This window comes from Aulonocara sp. 'chitande type north' Nkhata Bay, linkage group LG12 (assembly GCF_057382095.1).
Source record: "Aulonocara sp. 'chitande type north' Nkhata Bay isolate Kocher_YH1m ecotype deep benthic linkage group LG12, A_spYH_male_GT1.1, whole genome shotgun sequence".
Classification (NCBI taxonomy): Eukaryota; Metazoa; Chordata; class Actinopteri; order Cichliformes; family Cichlidae; genus Aulonocara; species Aulonocara sp. 'chitande type north' Nkhata Bay.
The window spans coordinates 37,179,963-37,199,384 of NC_141355.1; the positions used below are offsets into that span (position 1 = coordinate 37,179,963).

Sequence of the window (19,422 nt, forward strand, 5' to 3'; positions counted from 1 at the left end):
TACAGAGAAAAACCCAACAATCATATGACCCCCTGTGAGCAGCACTTTGGCGACAGTGGGAAGGAAAAACTCCCTTTTAACAGGAAGAAACCTCCAGCGGAGTCGGGCTCAAGGAGGGGCGGGGCCATCTGCTGGGACTGTTTGGGCTGAGAGAAGGAAGACAGGATAAAGACATGCTGTGGAAGTTAGACAGAGATTAATAATCAGGTGTGTGTTAATGTTAACCACATGAAACCAACAACCAAACAAAAACATAAAGCTTAGTACATTTGAACGACAGCAAAGTGAGTATTTAAGTTTAACTTTATTGACATTATTACTGTTAATAACTGTTTATACAGCTTTATTATCTAATAACTCGTGTTCATTAATTACATGGGGCTAAATTTAAAATGTTCCTCTGTAGTATTACTCGTGTCACGTAAAACATAATAACATAAGTATAGTCTAAACGTAAAAGGCAATAATCCCATATTTTTAAACTCCATAGCAAAGTGTTGGATTATTTGGAGAAAAAAAATCTTCTTGTTACTCATTACATCCGGTCAAGACTGGAAATTTTCTCTTTAGCTTTCTTTTTCTTTTGTCATGTGTAGCACAACACAGTGTAATGTCATCATAGTGATAATAAGCGCTGTGGTTTAATAGTTTTTGATGCAGCATTGTGTGTTTTAGCTCTACTTTAATCACATCTAACGTGATGCTTTTAGGCACTAATAAAGAGGCGAGGCTGCCGGACACTGGCGCCACTGGGCCCTCTGACCACCACCAGTAGGCAACGGGTGAAGTGTCTCGCCCAAGGACACAACGACCGAGACTGTCCAAACCGGGGCTCGAACCAGCAACCTTCCGACGACAAGGCAAACTCCCAACTCTTGAGCCACGATGCCATTTGAACTACACTTTAGGGCACTTTGTTCATTTTAAACATCATAGTGAATGGGTTGTAATATTGGTTCGTTTTTTGTTAATAGTAAAACGAGATGGGGGGGGATCTGTTTAATTTAAGCGCACAAAGTACCTTTCATTGTCAGTTGTACTTCCTTAATTTGGACACTAGATGGAGGCAAATATGCATTCCTATTTTCTGTCTCCTTGCACAAATTCCAAAGTGAAGAGCAGAAATCACAAGCACATTAGCTTTTTTTGTTTCTTAACTCAGTCCTTTGAATATTACTAGGTTATAATAATTTGTGCAATATTTGATTGATTTATAATTTTGTAAAGACGTTTCAAAGGAGAGCGATAATATGCGTCTTAAACATATGTGCGTTACATTACGCGTAGATTAGATGTGCAGGGGGAAAAAACACGAGGTGCTGGTTTGAGTTTAATGTGAATGTTTACTGTCAGCTTCCCGGGAACAGTTGGTTTGACATTCTGCAAAAATAACGAAGAAGAAGCCAACAAGCATAAGTAGAAGGGATGTAGTCATCAGTTATACACCTGTTCATTCCCTAAGGTGACGAATCTGCTTCGAAACAAATTCATGTCGTGTCAGGCGAGAGATTCGACAGTTTTCCACCAAACTGGAGTCATCCTGGTACCAAAAATATGGCACCAACATTTATTTTAGTTCAGTTTATTATTTACCACATTGCACCACATAACTGCTGGGCCTGAAGGCGAAACTCTCTTACTGACCGCTGGAAGACCATGAAATTCACCCGTTAGTAGAAGCTGAATCCCAAAGCGTCTGTCCACCATGACCCCCCAGAACTGATCTGAACTTCTGATAGTAACCCTATGTAGTAACCAGTTCTTAAAGTGCACTTGGAGATGCCACCAAAATTGATCATTTAAAAATAATAATAATAATATGAAGGTGGCACAAGAGCAGCACCATAACTCAAGGAACAGAACGATAAATATTTAAGCAGCGCTGCCTCCTGACTGCTGACTCTTATGTAACTACCAGCGATACTAAAGTGAAAAAAAATCACAACTCTGAACATTAGCCTTCGTTTTATAGCACTCATTATTACCCCTAACATTATCCCCATTACTCTGTGAAAAGTAATTGGTAAATATCTTTTTAAAAAAATGCTTTTTAAAATAATCTGTATTATGAAATGATACTAATGCATACAAAAAGAAACATGATTTTATTTGAAGAAACGCAATGCTCTTAATACTGAGTTTTCAGAGTGAGAATAGTGACAAGACCAACATTTTACTCTTATTTTTCTTACTTTAGGGTACCCGGTGAGGCCTCGGCCACCTGAGAAAGAAACTCCAAAGTGAGTAAGTGAACCTGTAAGCTGTGCGGTCTCATTGCTGTTCAAACTCTTCCAAAATCACAATGTGCTGGACATGTACAAGTGAGGCCAAAGTGGAAGTGACTTAAACCTGCATCATTTCTGGTGGCCAGCAGGTGGCAAAAAGATCAGATGGTATAGACTTACATAAGAAAATGATCCTCTTAGTTTTCTTTTTTAAAAAACATTTATGGCCTCAAGTGATAGTTTCAGTTATGATTAAACACTATTTATTTTGGAAATGATCGTCCAATTTAAAGTTAAATAGACAATAAAGCAGTGTTTGCTTTGGGCTTTGGTTGCCTTGTCTCTAACCACCAGATTGTGCACAAGATGGTTCAGAACATCAGAATGTGAGCCTGGCTATGCCCATCTTTTCAATACAGTCTGTGGTCATGAATGCATTTTCCAGAAACAAAACAAACCCACAGAAGTCACTGATAAATTTAAGCCTTTTATTAACTTTTCTCTTTTTAAACACAACTAATTCATTCATAAACATTCCTCTATTCCATTGTAACAGTCCAAATACAAACGATGAGCACGGGGAGAGAAAAAGGAACATACAGTATGTACACAACAAACTACAACAGCACTGTGCGTTGAGGGAGAAGCAGTCAAGGCAAAGCGGACATCAGTCAAAAATATTCAACTTCATACGCTGAGCTAGTACCTTGTAAAATAAGTGTCTAATACAAACTTATATAAAAATATTAAAGTCAGGACTACTTATGCACGTTATGTACCTAGTACAAAATTAAATAACAATAAAATAAGCGTAAATATTGGCATGAGGAGATAACGCAAATGTATAAATAAAACATAGTGGAAATGTACTTTATTATGAAAAATAAAAACTAAATGGACATAATTTAACCAGAAAGCCTCAGTTCACATTATTCAGCTATTTTCTGACTAGACCACCAGGGGGCAGCACCGACACATTTTTTTCTACGAGAGCAAGGTGGCGCAGGAACAAAAGGAAAGTATGAATGAGAGTCTAGAGGAGCATTTCAGCATAGATAACTGGGAACAATAAGAAACAGACATGAAACCCCCCCCCCCACCCCATTTTAGCTCACTGCTAAAGGCCTCTGTACGCTTCAAAGGCAAATTTCAAAGCATCCAAAACTCCTGAAGCTTACTGATGCTGCAGTTCCTTTGAAGCATACTGGAACCATAATCATGTCAAGACAAATGACAAATGAAATGTTACTTCCTGCTTCAGAAAATCTAAATTTTACACAACACAAACAAGAAAAACGACTTTTACATCTTTTCTCAAACGCAGCCAGTGCCTTCTTGTTTTCCTTACGTCACAACAAAAGCTTCAGAAACATGAAGTGAAAGATACTTGGATCTGATACAGTAAAATAATGTCTAGCTTAATGGTAAACAGTGTTATAGGTTAAGGTTTGGGTTCTCTGTACGGAGAACGCTGGCTTGTGGAACCCAGAGTAGCGTTTCTGTTGCGTTAGCCAACCAGCAGCTAACTTTGTAGCTTTAGTGGGGAGAAAAATAAAAGAGCCGGGGAAACAACAGCCCCAACTTTGTTAACACTCACAGGTACCCTTTTTTTCCTTTCTTTTTTTTTTTTAAACTGTGAGGGTTTGTATTGTTTCTTTATAAAACAAAGACTATAAAGTCATACAAAGAGATGAAAAACAGCTGTCCTGAAATGTACAGCACAAAGAGCAAGAGGGTAAGGAAAAGCAGAGCTGGGGCGGGACACCAAATGTCCTTGCCAGCTGAAGCAGAGATTGTCGTTTCCCTTCCAACACGGGGATACTTTGCTTGGACAACAGCGATGCTGACGGGGCACGCGGGCTCACTTGTTGGGTTCGACGTTATTCTGGTTTCTTCAGAGGTTTACACCCTGCTTAGCAGAGTGGATCTGTGGGGCAAAGAAAGACAGCACCGTTAGAATCTGCAGACTTTCATCACAGCGATGTTTAATGATTGCAGTGCTCAGCCTCTTGCAAAAATGGCTGAGGAATGTGAAGCATGACTGTGCAATTCATCTTTAAGAACCTGAAACATTAAGGATCCTTAATTTCTGCTCTTTGTCAAATTTTTTACAGTGTGCCAACTGCAAAATATCTTGGACGACTTCCATGAATGTTTCCCTTTTCCCTGCAGGATGGATGCTTTTAATACGACAGATTTAAGCAAATCTGCTGGAATTTTACAGTCCTAAGGTCCAGCACAGCGACCGCCACAGCAACAGTCTGCCTTTAGTGGATTTCCAGGTGTAACGTGTGTGGATGTAGGGGGCGACGGGCAGCGCTGGGCACGGCAGCACGTTCTGCTGACGCAGCTCGGCCGGAATAAAGTGACAGATCGTGTCGCAGTGGAGGCAAAGCTCAGGGGACAAACAGGGTTGGCAGGCTCTCAGGAAACGTGACCACACACACTCAAACACACGCGCCCACACACACGTGCACACACACACACACACAAACACACACGTGCACACACACACACAGCTAAGTGGATTCACCCCGGCTGGGCTTAACCCAACACTCGCAAGGCTGCCGATCCAAAAACCTGCTCTCACCTTTGACCCCTGCCAGAAGATCTGATTCATACGTCTGTCTGCATGTGGGTGGCTGCGCATGTGTGGGGTCAGCTTGGCGATCTGAAGCATGGCTGTCACGCTCTGAGTCATGTGGTCACTGTTCATACATACTTGGTGTAGTTTTACATCCATTTTTCCTTTCTTGCATCCACATTTTAAAAAGAAAACTTGCAATCAGGTCTGTGTGAGAGCAGGGTGGAGAAGCTGCACTGGCATTGTCCTTCATATGGCAGAAGTTTCAAAGCTGCCTTTCTTTGGACACTTGGGAGCAGAAATAAGGCCAACGTTGCTGCGAGTGGGGATGTCTGCTAGCGAGTTTAAGGCTGAACTACAACCTAACTACTACTTTTTTCTTTAGTTCACCCAAATAAATTATTTATTAATGTTAGTTACAGTGTTGGGACTAACGCGTTATTAAGTAACGCGTTACAGTAACTACGTTATTATTGTGGTAACGAGCACGGTAACTAGTTATGCCAAAATCAGTAACGCGTTACTCGTTACTGGGATTTAGATAGGCTCGTTACTCGTTACTCGTTACTTCGTGTGGTGGCTATCGCGGAGCTTCCACAGATTCAGTAACATTAGCAAGTGGTGGAGGCAGCAGGTGGATGAAGGAAAAGGGACGCAGAAGGAAAAGAGACCCGAGGCGGCCGCCGGTCCAAGTGTGAACTGAACTTCAGGTAAGAAGTTATGACCTGCAGTCTCTCTGGGTCAGATATGAACCAAGTTTAGGCGGAGTTTATTTTCGTTATTCTGACTTTTTCCGTACTGCGTGCTAGCTAGCATGACGGAGTTTCTATACAGCTGGGTGGTGCTATGAAGCTAATGATGTTGAACTTTATTTTGTTCATAAGTTATTAGAGTTGCCAACCGTCCCGTCTGGTATTCAGAGAAAATATTACGCGTTTCTTATTGAGGTGAAAAGGAGAAACAGGTTTACCTTTTAGGTGACATGGATGAGTTGAAGTTATGAACTGTTTCTGAGAGACAAATAACACCAGGATCCTTTTTTAAGCAGCTGACAGCTGGTAACTGTGCAAGTGTGGATCTAGCAAAGTGTTGCCAGGGGGGCAGGTAGGGCATTAACAGGGAGAGGGGGGCACAAAGAAATACTTTTCTTTCTTATTCTCATTTAAAATGTCTCGCTTTTAAAAAATAATTATCTGAATCTTACAACAAACGATTGATAGATTGATGCATATATACCATCAGAACAGTGTACATCACTGTCACAACAGTGTTTGTTTTCATTCAAAGGCTTTATGATTTTTCCTATAATGGTGGGCCGGTCTCTAGTCAAAATGACCGGGACGATTTTCTGTCCCAGTCCAGCCCTGTATGCAGCTCATCTGCAGTCTGGTGTTACCTACATCTTCCTATTCAGAAGGCAGAATTTCCGAGTTCTGAGTACAGTCAAAGCACCACGACTGCAGTTTTTGTGTTGATGTAAAAGGCGCACATGACTCTGTGACGTAGGCTAGAATCATGGCAGCAGTCAATGACGGTCCAGGCGTGGGATTTCTCTCGTGGAAATATGCACATTATCTTTTCCTTTCTATTGGTAGGTGGCACAGTGCATTTGTGGCAAGTAAGCAAGCTAGAAGACTGGCAAAGTTATGGAAGCAACACATTAACAAGAGAATTCTGAGTAAAACCAAAGTTTCAAAGTAACTAGTAATGTAACTAAGTTACTATTTTAAAGTAACTTACCCAACACTGGTCAGTTACCATTTCCCACGTTAAATTTTACTTCCTTTCATATTGTGCCACCTACCCACCTCTACCTCACAATGTAACTTAAATAAGTTATAATAAAGGCTAAAAACACCCCAAATGTTTTTAGAAAATGGCTTTTGGAGCTGGACCAATCGCTGCTGTACTTCATTAAAGGCTCAAAGAGGAATTCATGAGTTCATCTGCTAACAGAATGAGGATTATCCTGTTCTTAGTGTGAACCTCTAGTGAGAGCTGCAACATTAATGCGAGTCCAAAGAAAGGGCAGAGTGTTTTCTCAGCCATCTGTTGTTTTTACAGCAATTTCTTGTAGTTTAATAACTGAAAACTTAAAATCCGCAAATTTTTCACGGCCACATAAATGAATCTGATCTTAACAGTTCTCAGCGGAGAAGCGACGCATCCCTGACTCAGTTCGTGTCAATTTAACTTCAGCGTGATGCTGAAGCGAGGAAATATCCCTCCGTCAGCTCTCTGGGGCTTAGAGCCACCTGAACAAAGACATTTTTCTCTCATCCATCTTCTCACACACACACACAGTACTGTGTGACAGGAGGGTATGGCGTTATTGCGCACATAAGATGTAATTGTGTGAAAATGACTGATGTCTTTACACGCGCGTGTGCAAGCGACGGCGTGGCCTGGAAGACCGATGACAGCCTCTGTTTGTGTTTAATGCATTTATTGAGTAGCGTGAGGGGTCAGCCTCACAGCGTGACCTACATCCCTCTGGGTGTGCCTGGTCAGCGGGGAGACCGGGCAGAGGATGCGGGGTGACAGCCGTGATTGAAAGACTCGAAGCCCCTGAGGGGGTGTGTGTGTGTGTGTGTGTGTGTGTGTGTGTGTGTGTGTGTGTGTGTGTGTGTGTGTGTGTGTGTGTGCGTGCGTGCATGCAGAGTGAGCGGGGAGGGGTTCATACACACCTCAGAGACTTCCATCTGTCCTTCTCCATGTTGTTCTCAGGACCTTCGCTCTCGTATGATGCCAGATACAGAGCTGCAATGAGAAACAGAGCAAGATCATTCAAAGCTGTGACATTTATATGCCACCTTAACCCATTTTCCCCTCACTCTACTATTTTCTGTAGTAAATGCTGTTGATGCTCAAAGCTGATTGGTCAGTTCAGACAGTGCGTTTCAGAGTCGGGAGGATTTTACTCCCCGTCGGTCTCTGATAACACTGCGATAGGAGCCCGAACCGGTGACGAGACTTTGAAGTGGATTACAGGAGACTGAGACTATCGGTGCCGCTGGAGCACGAGAGGTGATAACGAGGTGTGTGAGGATCTGAGGATTAGTCTCTGCACTGCTATATTATTATGATTAAGGACAAAGAGGCGGAGGGCACATCATTTTGGTTTCTTCTGTTTCATTCCACACCAACGCTTTATCATTACTGACACAAAGTAACAATTCTCCCTATTAGGGATTTAAAGTAACAAGGTTTGCTTCCTTAGTTTTAAATCTATGACTATCTTAGTATAATTAGAGGTGTTTTCTGAGCTCGTGTAAATGTATTGACATGTATGGCTTTGTCCATTTATTTCCATGTTTACAGACTTGAAATCAAATGGTACGTGCCCCCCAAAAACGTTACTACACAGCTACACAGGGGAGGAAAAGCACAATTTTTCACTTGTATAGATAAAGTGTCAAACCAAGCCTTGATTAATGTCTGTAGCTTCATATTTAACATGGACACATTGGTTTCCTTTTTTTATTTAAGATAACCTTTAACGTTCAATGAACTCACCATCTTCGGTGAATACCGGAGCGGTCAGCAGGTACTGAAGGATCTTGCGATCCTTCTCAAACGGACACTCCACTTTCTTCCAGGTCATGAACTCACTCACTTGTTTGGCGAGCTCCCAGAATTTCTGAAACAGTAACGACACAGGTTGGTTATTCAGAAGGAATCGACATGTTTCAAATGAAAAGACTGCCTTTGAATGAGGTTAGGGGTAGCGCCACACTGCGGTACTCGTCAGCTGTTAAGAAGTGTTAATGTGTTCAAATACACTTATTTATTTCATAACAGGGCAGGATACAGACGTGGTTCAGCAGCAGCCTATTTCCAAGGATAGAATCAGTCCTTAAAATAGTCTGATTTGGGGTAGCTGTGACCAGCCACGAGTGGAAATAGTGTTTGGTCACTGGTCATCATGGAAACACAGCTGATATTTGCACACTCAAGCCTTACTTCTGCATTTCCCAGCAGTCTTTAGAGAAGTGGTAGTAAACAGCCCAAAATTTGTTTCCATGTGTAGTAAATATCGCGACGCTGTCTGACACTGAAAGTCATGTGAGGGGAATCTCCCGTTGGGAAATATCAAATTCAGTTTACCTCAAAGTTGATGTGGCCGTTCTGCAGCCTGTTGGCACATCCCTCATTGAGGAAGTAGATGTCTTTTATGAGCAGGCTGAAGAAAGGGATGACAATCTGCAGGGCAACAGAAACAGAAAGGGATTTAATATCAGCGAGCAGATATAAGGGGGATTTCCTTATGACTCGTAGGTGTGTGCTCTTTTCTAAACAGCGATTCAAAAAGGATTATGGTTCACAAAGAGGATCTCTGCTTCACAGGAGAAACACACAGTAAAACTAGCGAGTTTTCCAACTACAGAAGTCTGTAGCAGGGTGTAAAAATACAACCTGTAGCTAAAAAAAACAGAAAAAACAACTAATGGGGAAGTGAGTCTGAGGTAAAGAGGTCAGTTTTCCAGAGAAGAAGAATTCCCCTTAAAAGCCACTTAAATAATTCATTGCCATAACTTACAATGATTTAGGTCACTGCATGTCTGTCTACACACACACACACACACACACACGGAGGAAATAAGGAAGAAGCACCAGCAGGTTGTAAGCTGGTGGGTTATTTAGAGGATTCAACTTTCTGGCTCACATTTATCATCTGATACGGCTCATAAGCAAAACATGTTTTATACTGAAGGCTGCTGTAAAGTGGCACACTGACCTATAAAACTCCTCAGTCTGTCACCTCTCTCCTCACTGTCCCCACCCAACATTAAACATTCATGGAGCTTTCAAAGGAGCAACCGAAGGAAAAGCAACACACTGAGCTCTTCTTCAAACCTACATTTGTGTTGCACTTTCTATTATTCATACAAAGTCACTGTGTCAGACGCTGTACTTGTACAAGCCGCCCACACCCTTTGTTTTTAGTTCTTCCCACAAAATCATTTTTCAAGCCAAGCCAGCGAATCTCGCTCATGTGCTTTTTGTTCCTCGTGTTCTTCTAAAGCTGCTCTTGGCCGGCTCGGATTGCACGCCTGTTTGTGTGAAATTATGTCTCCACACCGTCCTTTGACAAAAGTTGGGTGCAGCTGACTTGCATTTAACGAGGCCTCGGTGAAGTCACAAAGTCAGAACATCAAGTACAGCGAGGGGTCTGCAGGGGCAGGATGTTTACAAGAGCCTGCCTGTGTGCGTGATCTCAGGGCTGTTGTCATACACACACGCGCACGCACACACGGGCGCGTACACACACGGAGAGTTTAAGGAAAAAAAGCCTGCAGGAGCTGAAAGGAAGTCGTTTTCACAGCTGGACATGAGAAGGTGTTAAAGGCCTGGAAGCCGAAGGGAGGCTGGATTTTGTAGCAAAATGAAATCTACCTTAAGTTGATGAAATGTGCAACATTTCTGTAATAGAGATGACTGAATCACCCGAATACAGTTGCTTTAAAATGGGGATTGCAATTGGTCCAAACAATTAATCCACAGCTATGTCGATACGAGCAATTATGAAACCACTGACAAATTAAGAAAACACTTGTAAGCTTGTAACAATCCAGTGTGCTGCTGGGAAACCTTGGGTTTATAACATCCATGTGGATCTTATTTTGAAGCCTTGATAATATTCTGTTGATGACATGCAGATGGAGAGCTGGATACCTGACAGCCAAGTAGTCGTTCCTGGTATATCCACCTGAGTGCATCGCTCGGACCCGAGCAGGCGCCTTCCTGAGCATTGTCGCAGACCTTACCACCACATCAAGTTAAACATTAAACTTTAAACCTTAACATTAAACCTAAGGTGTCACCCTGGCCTCCCAACTCTCCACATCTGACCTACTCGATACTTGGTCGAGCAGTTCTCTTTGTTTACAAGCATGCAGCTAGGTAAACATTATATCCGAGCCGAGGGTCACACCGTTAATGGTACAGGCAATATTTATTCTGCACAACTGTGTAGAAGATAATAGTTCTTACATACAAAAAATAGCGCTGCAGGCGAGGGAAACACTGTCAAATTTTATTTTGTGGTGAAATGACCCTTTATCTTCTTAATTAACTGTCTCCATCTGGTTAAAACAAGTCTTAGAAGAAGAGTATGCAATGCAACTTTGTCCAAACTGGAGCTGTTGCCACATTCTTCCTTATAAAATATCTCACAATAGTTGCTACACAACCAAACACAATCCACCGAGTCTGGTTTAGATCAGCTGTTCGGCATTTTGTTAACATGTTATTTCAAGCAAATGAGCCAACATAGCAACAAGTGTTGGATCGTTAAATCTTTTCTGTCCTCACTGCAAAGAACAAAACCTACAGCAAGAATAGGCTGAAACACACGTCGTCAGACTGAAGCTCTGCGAGTGCCTGACGGACACTATAAACACCCCCCGACCCCCCAAAAGGAGAGGTCACATGCAGGAACATACCAGACTTCTTGGGAACTTTCCATTTCATGACCCTGACCTCTTGTACTGGACTGTTTGCATATCTTTGCTCGAAAAAAGGGGGGACATCCCTCACGAACCACAGGGAGCTGCACACACATCGACAGTACACTTTGTCTCCACTAAATAAAAACACCTTTTTTTAAACATGATGACGGGACGAGAGGCTGACCACTAATGTCTGGCAGCCCACGAGCTTCGGGGTGGATCGCATTCGGTCAGGGTGGGTCGAAGCAGCAGAGAACGCTATGTGATCTGGCAGGAGGCCATGTTTTCGTTTCATTCCAAAGCATCTTTGATGAGGAAGAAACTCAGACCCTCCTCATGTTTTGACCCTCATAACTTGACCTCTGCGTCCCCTCTGCACTACACTGTTATGTAACCTCCGTCCCTCTGCAGTCCTCCCCGGAGGCTGCTGATGCTGTAAATATCACGGGAACACACTGTGCAGACGATTTCAAGATACGCCGCTTTGGTTCTCTGCACTGCCTCAAACACTTCCTTCCACGTCACAGTGCATGAGAATAAAGTCTGAGATAAGGTCTCCACTTTTTGCATAACCGCAGTCAAGCGTAATACGTCCCCGCTGTGACACACGTCACCACTGAAAGGTCACGACAGCTGTCAAATGGTTTATAGTAAAGACACCGAGCCACCGTTCACTATAAGTGTCTCTGACTGTTTACATGAATTGTAAACCAAAGTCTGGTGTTCACATGTCCAGCTGTTCAAACTCTTGGGTCTGCATAAACACTGGCTGCTTGATGTGTCAGTATCAAGCAGCAAACTCCAAAAACTGCAGTTCTTTGACTGGCCACTTGAGGCTGAATCCAATCCTCATAGACTCCCAGTCTTAAAATGCCCAACTTAACAAAATAAATAACAAACAAAAAAAATGTTTACATCCTGATCAATGGCAAAGACCTCGAAGTTAGTGGGTGAGCGATATTCTTTATTATTTTTATTAGGGTGTCGCTTAATTAGCAGATGTCTTTGTCCACAATCCAACGTCTGACATCACCATGGTTACGTCCATCTTTTAATAAAGGTCTGGTATTCAGTACGAAAATATCTGTCATCTTTTTGGCAAAGAGAAATAAATAATCGGAATCGCAGCTTTTCCCAGAATTGTGAATCCGATGCAACAAATGTTGCGCTTCAAATGTCATCGTCCATATTTAATTTGCTCTCTTTCTGCCCGACACAAGGCGTTCAGATGGGAGCTGAACTACAGGTGAACCAGTTGGAAAGTTAAGATTACGTTTAAATATTCAGAATAGACAATCTCCCGTAAACACGCCACCGTCAAATGCGGGAACATCAAGGCCTCACCTTCTCTCTGCTGCTGTTGGCGGTGATTGATCTCTGCGTGGCTCCTCTCAGTGCTGTTCTGTAGTTATAGAAATTGCTGGAAGGATCCATCTGGTGCTGTGGAGAGACAAATACAGAGTCTGTGTGAGCACATGCCTCTGAAATGTGAGTGGATCTGATGGCCCAAAAAGCCGGCGACATGTGTTTTGGCTTAACACCAGTGGAAGTGCTAACTCTGTGCCTGGATAATACTAGTTGACAAGAAAGTGAAAGTCACTGAAGGAAACTCTGAAACTCGAACAAATCTTCAGTGAAAATTATATAAAATGTGGTTTTATTATTAGTTTTAGTTTTCACCATGACGACCAAGTATCCTCAGGTTTCAAATATTGTGCCATAGGATGTAGTCACATATATGGGGGGGGGGGGGGGGGGGGGGGGGGGGGATTATAAAACAATCAACAAACAGACGATGCCATTGGGTCTGCGACTTTCAACAAACTAAGCAGCAAATTAACTCAAACACAAAGTTTGGGATTCACCTAAAAGAAATCCTCAGAGGGACAAAAGATAAAGATAAAAGGAAAGCATCAAGAAGGGTGCGACTGACAAAAGGAACAAGAGCCAGCAGAAGAGGAACGACGTGGATGATCTCCAGTGAGACGTGAAGAAAACCTAAAGAACTCGAGTCTTTGAAACCCTTTCAGGTCTCGCAGAGCGTCCCAGACTCACTCGTCAGATCTCCTATTTCAAAAGGGCCGACTGATGGCCCGTTGGGCTCACTGAACGTGTTCTTGCGGTATGCTGGGTTTTCTCACACACCTCGGGGAGGAAGGCAGGGCTGCGTGATTTGCACACCCAGTTACACCTTAACATCTGGTCCTCCCGGCTGCTGGGCTCCATTTATTTCCACCTGATCCCGACAGAATCATCAAATTTCCCCTTATTTTTCTTCCAGAATGTACCAAGAACAATCATAGGTGTTCGATTTTTGTTCTTTTCTGCACTTTGCATGTTCTGACTTAAAACTGAACCTTCAGACTCAGATGTTCCAGGAAAATTCTGTTGCTTTACCATATAATCATACTAAACTTGGAAAAGGCTATCATGTGCTTTGGTTTAAGAGAAAGGCTTCAACTAGCTCAGTTCTGAGAGTCTGTTTTTTCTGGATTTATGAGCGATCTTAGTCATGGACAGCAAACCCTTTATTCTCCCACTCAGATCCACGCTTGCAAAAGCTTTCAGAATGACCCTGTTTTTCTCTCTTACCCAATAAATCACTGACAGCAGTAGCTCCCCCGCAAACCCACAATTAGATTTGTCATAAGTGTTTACCACAACACTGCCACTACGCGTGGGAAAAACTTAAGAGTTGAATTATTAAAAGTGAGATTATAAAACACTCACTTCCTGAGCGCTGGTCAAAGTAAATCTCTTTTATACAAACTCACCTCTAGAATATCAAACTTGGCTGTTTTGACTTTGCTCCAGGTCTTCTTCAGCCGTGACACCGGACTCATGTTCATCCCAGCTGCAACACAAACACACACAAAAACAAAGGCCATGAGAGAGAGATCACACGCCCGTGCAAACACGATCGCATTAACACATGGCATTTTCCCCATTCAGCCAGACAGACGCACATCCCCCTCCACCCTTCCTCCCCCCCTCTGCCTCCCCTTCTCTTTCTTTACGTTGCTTCTTCTGGTGCAGCAGGGCAGCAGGAACAATAGAGTTAACACACGCCTTGTTTCCCCTCCCAGCACTCTGCTTCCCATATGGTAATCCTCTGTGTGTGCCCGGTGCAGGTTCAGGCAGCGAAGGGTCACCAACAGAGCAGAACAACACCACAAAAACAGCCCTGGGGTACTCTAAAGAACTCCGGTTCACAGACAGAAATATAAAACTCGAAACCGCGAAGCCTCGTGTTCTCCCTGAACTCACTTTGATTCCCAGCAGACAGTTTGGCTTTTACACAGCACCGAGGGACGGAAGCGAATGCAGGCCGAACCACGGAGGCATGTGACGCTGTGTGTCAGAACGTGTGCTGCCTGGGAAACGGCTCCATCCACTCACAAAGAGACCAGTGTGAAGAAGGACAGGTGCTAGCTGTAGTGGTCCCTCTGGGACACATACGAGATGATTATTATACCGTTAATGTCTTCTTCTTTTCAGCGCAGTCACAATGTCGCCAATGACAAGAAGACACTGACAGTTGGGGGTTTTTTGTTGTTTTTTTAATGAATTAAATGGTCACTTAACTCCAAGGCCGATTCTAGCCATGCAGTAGTTTAGATAATAATGCCCTTCTTTTTCTTTTCTGATCCAGTTTAGACAGGAAGGAAAACCAAATCTGGATATTTCAAGACCTGAAAAAATAAATGTATTTGCTCACGGAGACACAGCTGATGGTAAATGATCTCTTTTGGGGGGTAATAACCCTTTAAAAGCATCACAAACACAGTGTCCCTGGAGACGAGGCTGGTGTAGAAGGATTTGCCTGTGGCTCTCTTCCTCGCCGTCTCTGGGGAGGACAGAGGACAGCTGGCACTCCAATATCCTCTCCTCCCTTTCTCCCTCTCTCCCTCCCTCCTCCCCTGTGTGCTCACACTCTCTGGTCAGTGCTGACCATCTGCCCGGTTTATGCCCTCTTCCAGTCCCGAGTCCGCTCCCTGTTTGTAGTGGATGCAAAGACTCTCCACCCGCCCTCAGGCACCGATGACCAGACACGCTCTCCTCTAAATCCTCCGAGACTCAGAGAGTCTTCTAACCTCTTAGGCCTCAGTGTTTTTCTCATTTCTGATCTGGAATCAACCTGGTTACATTTATCGAAACTAATCTTGTTTTTAGAGACACGTTAACCCCTGCAGCTGTTTAGTACAACCCGGGTTTGCTCCACAATGGGCAGAATGTGGAGAGAAATTACATAGAAGAGGCGGAAATATCAATTTCTCTACTGAAAGTAACCTCAAAAGACCAGGATACAATATGCTTATAGTTCAGCCATTGTACAGAGTGAAGAATGGAAACTCCATCAGTGATACGCCTCGAGTTCAGCAACTATTGGCTTGATAATTCACACTCTTTGTCCTGCAATTTTATACCTTTTGGGCTATTTTTCAAAAGCGCAGACACTGGAAGTAGGGACAATAGGTTCATAAATGTATTTTACAATGTGCAGACTTTGCAGTGACTATATAAGAGTGATTCTGTAAGTACAAGCAGACGTAGCAGAAAGCCATGGGAAAAACTGTCTGAGTGACCAAAGAACAAATTCCATCAAGACAATTATCTGCATGAACTCCGCTCCATCTGCTGCCAAGTTTCACTCATAATATTAAACTGAAGAAAATTACGTAAGGTGGAAATGAACTGAGACAATGTCAGGAGAGGTTACTGCCACGGGGCGACTGCACCGCAGCATGAACAAAACAAACAAACTGCAATTTATAGCACTAATCAAATTTATGATGATGCCCACAAGACAACAAGCTCTGTGCAGAGGCCTACACAGGAGGAAGCAAGTGCAGAGTGCACGTCTGAATGAGGAAAGTGCAAAGCATCACCTTGTGGGAACAATCGCTTCAGGTTTTGTGCAGCAATGAAACAAAACTTTATCTCAGAGAGAAAAAAAGAGAACTCCAACTCACATATGATGGCCATGAGGGAGTTAAAGTTGCCGATGTTGAAGCATTCCCGCGCCACGTCGATGAAGAACTCGATGACTCGGGCTCGGTGCTTCTTTTTCCCCGGCTGTTAACAAAATGGAGAACATTAAAAACTGCATTATGCCTCAGCTTTATTTCCAACAAACACATTTACCAAACAGCGAAGTGCTGTTCCCCGAAAAGGTTGTAATCATTGTCGGGGAGTTTTTGTTTCTTTCTTTCTTTTATTTGACAAGCATGAAAAGTGTTTATTTAGCCTGTCCCAGACACCGCAGCCTTGTTTAACCTTGTTTTAGGGAACTTCCTCTTTCAGCTGGACTTTTGGGACATGAAAGCTACGTCCATCTTTTATTTACAGCCTATGGTTCGGCCATATTTTAATGTATTACGCAAGAATCTAGTGTAAACTGAGCTGTGAACATTTCTTTGGGTACTTCATTCACTAAACAATTATCTGAAAAATTAACCTTGCGATTTTATCCCTAATGAAGATAACAGTGGTTGTGTACCATCAACAATCCGCCTTCATTAGCAGTGAAGTTTACTGCTTGGCTTGCTGTTTGTTACCTACCATGCAGATCTCTGTAGCCACCAGATAACTGAGTCTGTTGAACCAGTCGACATAGGCCTCCAGGTTGCTGGCCTTTTTGTGATCACTGAAGCAATTCTGCAGAAAAAAAACACCAAAGAAAACCCACCTTCAGTTAGAACTGAAGTTAAAAGCAAAGCCAGTCGATGTCAATCGATTCAACAAATTAAAAAAATAAAAATAAATGAGTGGACCTGTGCAGCCAATAATACTCAGCTTCCCCCTGCTTTTCATCTATAAGCACAATAGCGGTCAATGTTATTCACATTACGCATGCTGGCTCTTTGTGTGGATTCCTCTTGATATAATTCCACACATTCCTCGAGCCTTACGCCACTCGCGCCCATGCCGAGTTCCCGCCACTGAACATGTCGCTTTTTATGCAGACAGACTGAGTTATCCCCGTGTTTTCAAGTGGCTCGTTGGGGGTACGAGGCAAGCTAGCCTAAAAGAACAAAGGCAGCCTTAACCCCCATCACCCTGGCTTCCAAAAAACTGGCCCGTTGCCTAGCAGCCAAACGCCAGAAAAGAGACCACACCGCCCCAAAACACACACACACCTTACCAATGCAAACCCTTGGCAGTAGTGGTTGCTAGGAGATGGGGTGCATGCATGCCCATCTAATCCAGACACTGGGATGATTTGAGGAAATTGTGGTGTGATTGAGTGTGTGAGGGGAGCGGATATGTGGTCTGCTGCTAACGTCTGCAAATAACCTGCCCTCACTTTGACCCATGCAGCAGGCAGTTACTGCGCTGTGTAAACTTAACATCCTTCTGGAAGAGAAACTAGGCCATCGGAGACAAATCAAGTCTACACACCAGATTTCAGCCAAAAAAAAAAAAAAAAAAATTGCATAACTACTGTATGTGTTTTCTTATCTGCTGATGTATTCTGAAGCATGCAGTCATTACCTTATCATTATCCAGAGGGTCCTTGTGGACGAAAGCCTGGACGAATTCTTCAGGTCCGATGTAACTCAGTCTTTCCTGAAAAGGGAGAAAGAAAAATCTCTGAGAATCCACGAACAGTTTGCATCACACCAGGACCGTAAAAGGTTTAGTCACCAGATGGTTTCCCTACTTGTTCAAAGTTAGTTTGGGACTTATCTCGCATCATTAAAGCCTACATTTTATCTCCCTTTTTAGAACCTTTGTAAAAAAAAACAATTAAACCCTGTTTTTCACATTGATTTAGCTGATATGTAATGACTGTGGTTAAGCAGCACTGTTTCAAATCAATCAATCACCACACTGATTTATCAGTCCATCACAGAGATCTGGTCCTGCTCTGACATGCGTCGCCCTCTCTGATATCGATCTGGCCTGCTTCTCTTTGACTTCTGTGTGTGTCTCAGTGATGCGGTTTCAGACTGCTCCTTGGAAGGTCACATTTAGAGCTTACTTCAAAATAAATGACATTTAAATAGATTTTTAAGAACTGCTTCTCTTACCAGCTCTATGTGTGTGAGCTGCTGGGCGACGGTAAAGGGGTCATTGCAGATAGACAGCAGGTCTCTCTGTATGGCTGCCTGAGGCTTCGCTTTTAGAACCGTGAGCCTCTCAGCCGCAGTGGCGTTGATTTTGCCCAGCGCCTCCTCGTACTGGCTGAGCACCGTCAACCTCCTGATGAGGCCCTGGCTCATCTGGCTGACTGCCTTCCTGTAAATCTGTGAGGAGAAAGAAGGAAATCTGTTTGCTGGAACTCAGTTTTAGGTTAGTATGCCATCTGCCAGGAACTTTAGCTTTACTAGCATCTTCAGAAACAGTACTGGGTATCATATGAAGCTTGTTTTCACATTAAAGAACACCCAACTCTTAACCTTGTACTTTAACTTTGCTTGTTTTGCGTTTCAGGGTGGTGCAGGTGATGAAAGATGCAAGTTCACAGTCCAGAGCCACAGAACAGCCATCAAAGTGTAAATTGCAGAAAAATGAGCCTTTTTTCATTTACTACAATATCAATCACAATGTTACACAAAATTCTTCCTGCCAGGTTTATTAATAATTCTCATCAGCTCACGGGGAATAGGGCAGGGGACTCTTGGCTTACTGGCTGAGAGGTCATCTTATTTTGAAACTTTCCTGTGACTCAAACAGGCCACGATTAGATAACAGTTTCCTCTCTGCTCCACTTTAGCATAGAAGTTGTATAAGACGGCCGGTCGAGGGAAAGAGAACATGTGTATCTGATTTTGTGTATGATGAGAAGGCAGAATGATCCCAAGAACCCCTTCACGGCCACATCTCTCATCTCTGAACTTTCTGCCAATTCAGCCTCCAGAATCTGGGATCTACAACAAGACCAAGTTCAACAGGGGTGGGAAAGAACACCCAAGCTTTATAATGGATGTGGAGGGCTGGATGTCTAAACAGCAATCAAGTATGACGAGTCTGTGCTGCACTCAGACATTGGGGATAAAAATGAGCGGGCTTTCATCGCTCTGCTGGAAACAGTCAAGGCGGGACCTTTTTCTGAAATTCCCTTCCCAGGGCGCAACTAATGCATCTGTTTGTGGGTGATGTGGCTGTGATAGGTGCAATGACACATGAAGAGACACATTCATGTGTCAGCCAATCA

General features: G+C 43.2%; 1 protein-coding gene across 2 annotated transcripts in view; it reads right to left on the reverse strand.

Annotated features, from left to right (window-relative positions):
• Positions 1-2,692: 2,692 nt before the first annotated feature.
• rasgef1ba (RasGEF domain family, member 1Ba) overlaps positions 2,693-19,422 on the reverse strand; it is a 126,920-nt gene continuing 110,190 nt past the window's right edge. For both annotated transcript variants that reach the window (XM_086315472.1, XM_086315473.1), the window contains 10 exons: positions 18,296-18,511; positions 17,757-17,831; positions 16,824-16,919; positions 16,235-16,337; positions 14,036-14,115; positions 12,606-12,701; positions 8,917-9,012; positions 8,326-8,449; positions 7,497-7,569; positions 2,693-4,152 (listed from right to left, as the gene is read on the reverse strand). In XM_086315472.1, the coding sequence (XP_086171598.1) occupies positions 4,128-4,152; positions 7,497-7,569; positions 8,326-8,449; positions 8,917-9,012; positions 12,606-12,701; positions 14,036-14,115; positions 16,235-16,337; positions 16,824-16,919; positions 17,757-17,831; positions 18,296-18,511 (984 nt within the window). In that variant the 3' untranslated portion in view covers positions 2,693-4,127. The remainder of the gene's footprint in view (positions 4,153-7,496; positions 7,570-8,325; positions 8,450-8,916; positions 9,013-12,605; positions 12,702-14,035; positions 14,116-16,234; positions 16,338-16,823; positions 16,920-17,756; positions 17,832-18,295; positions 18,512-19,422) is intronic.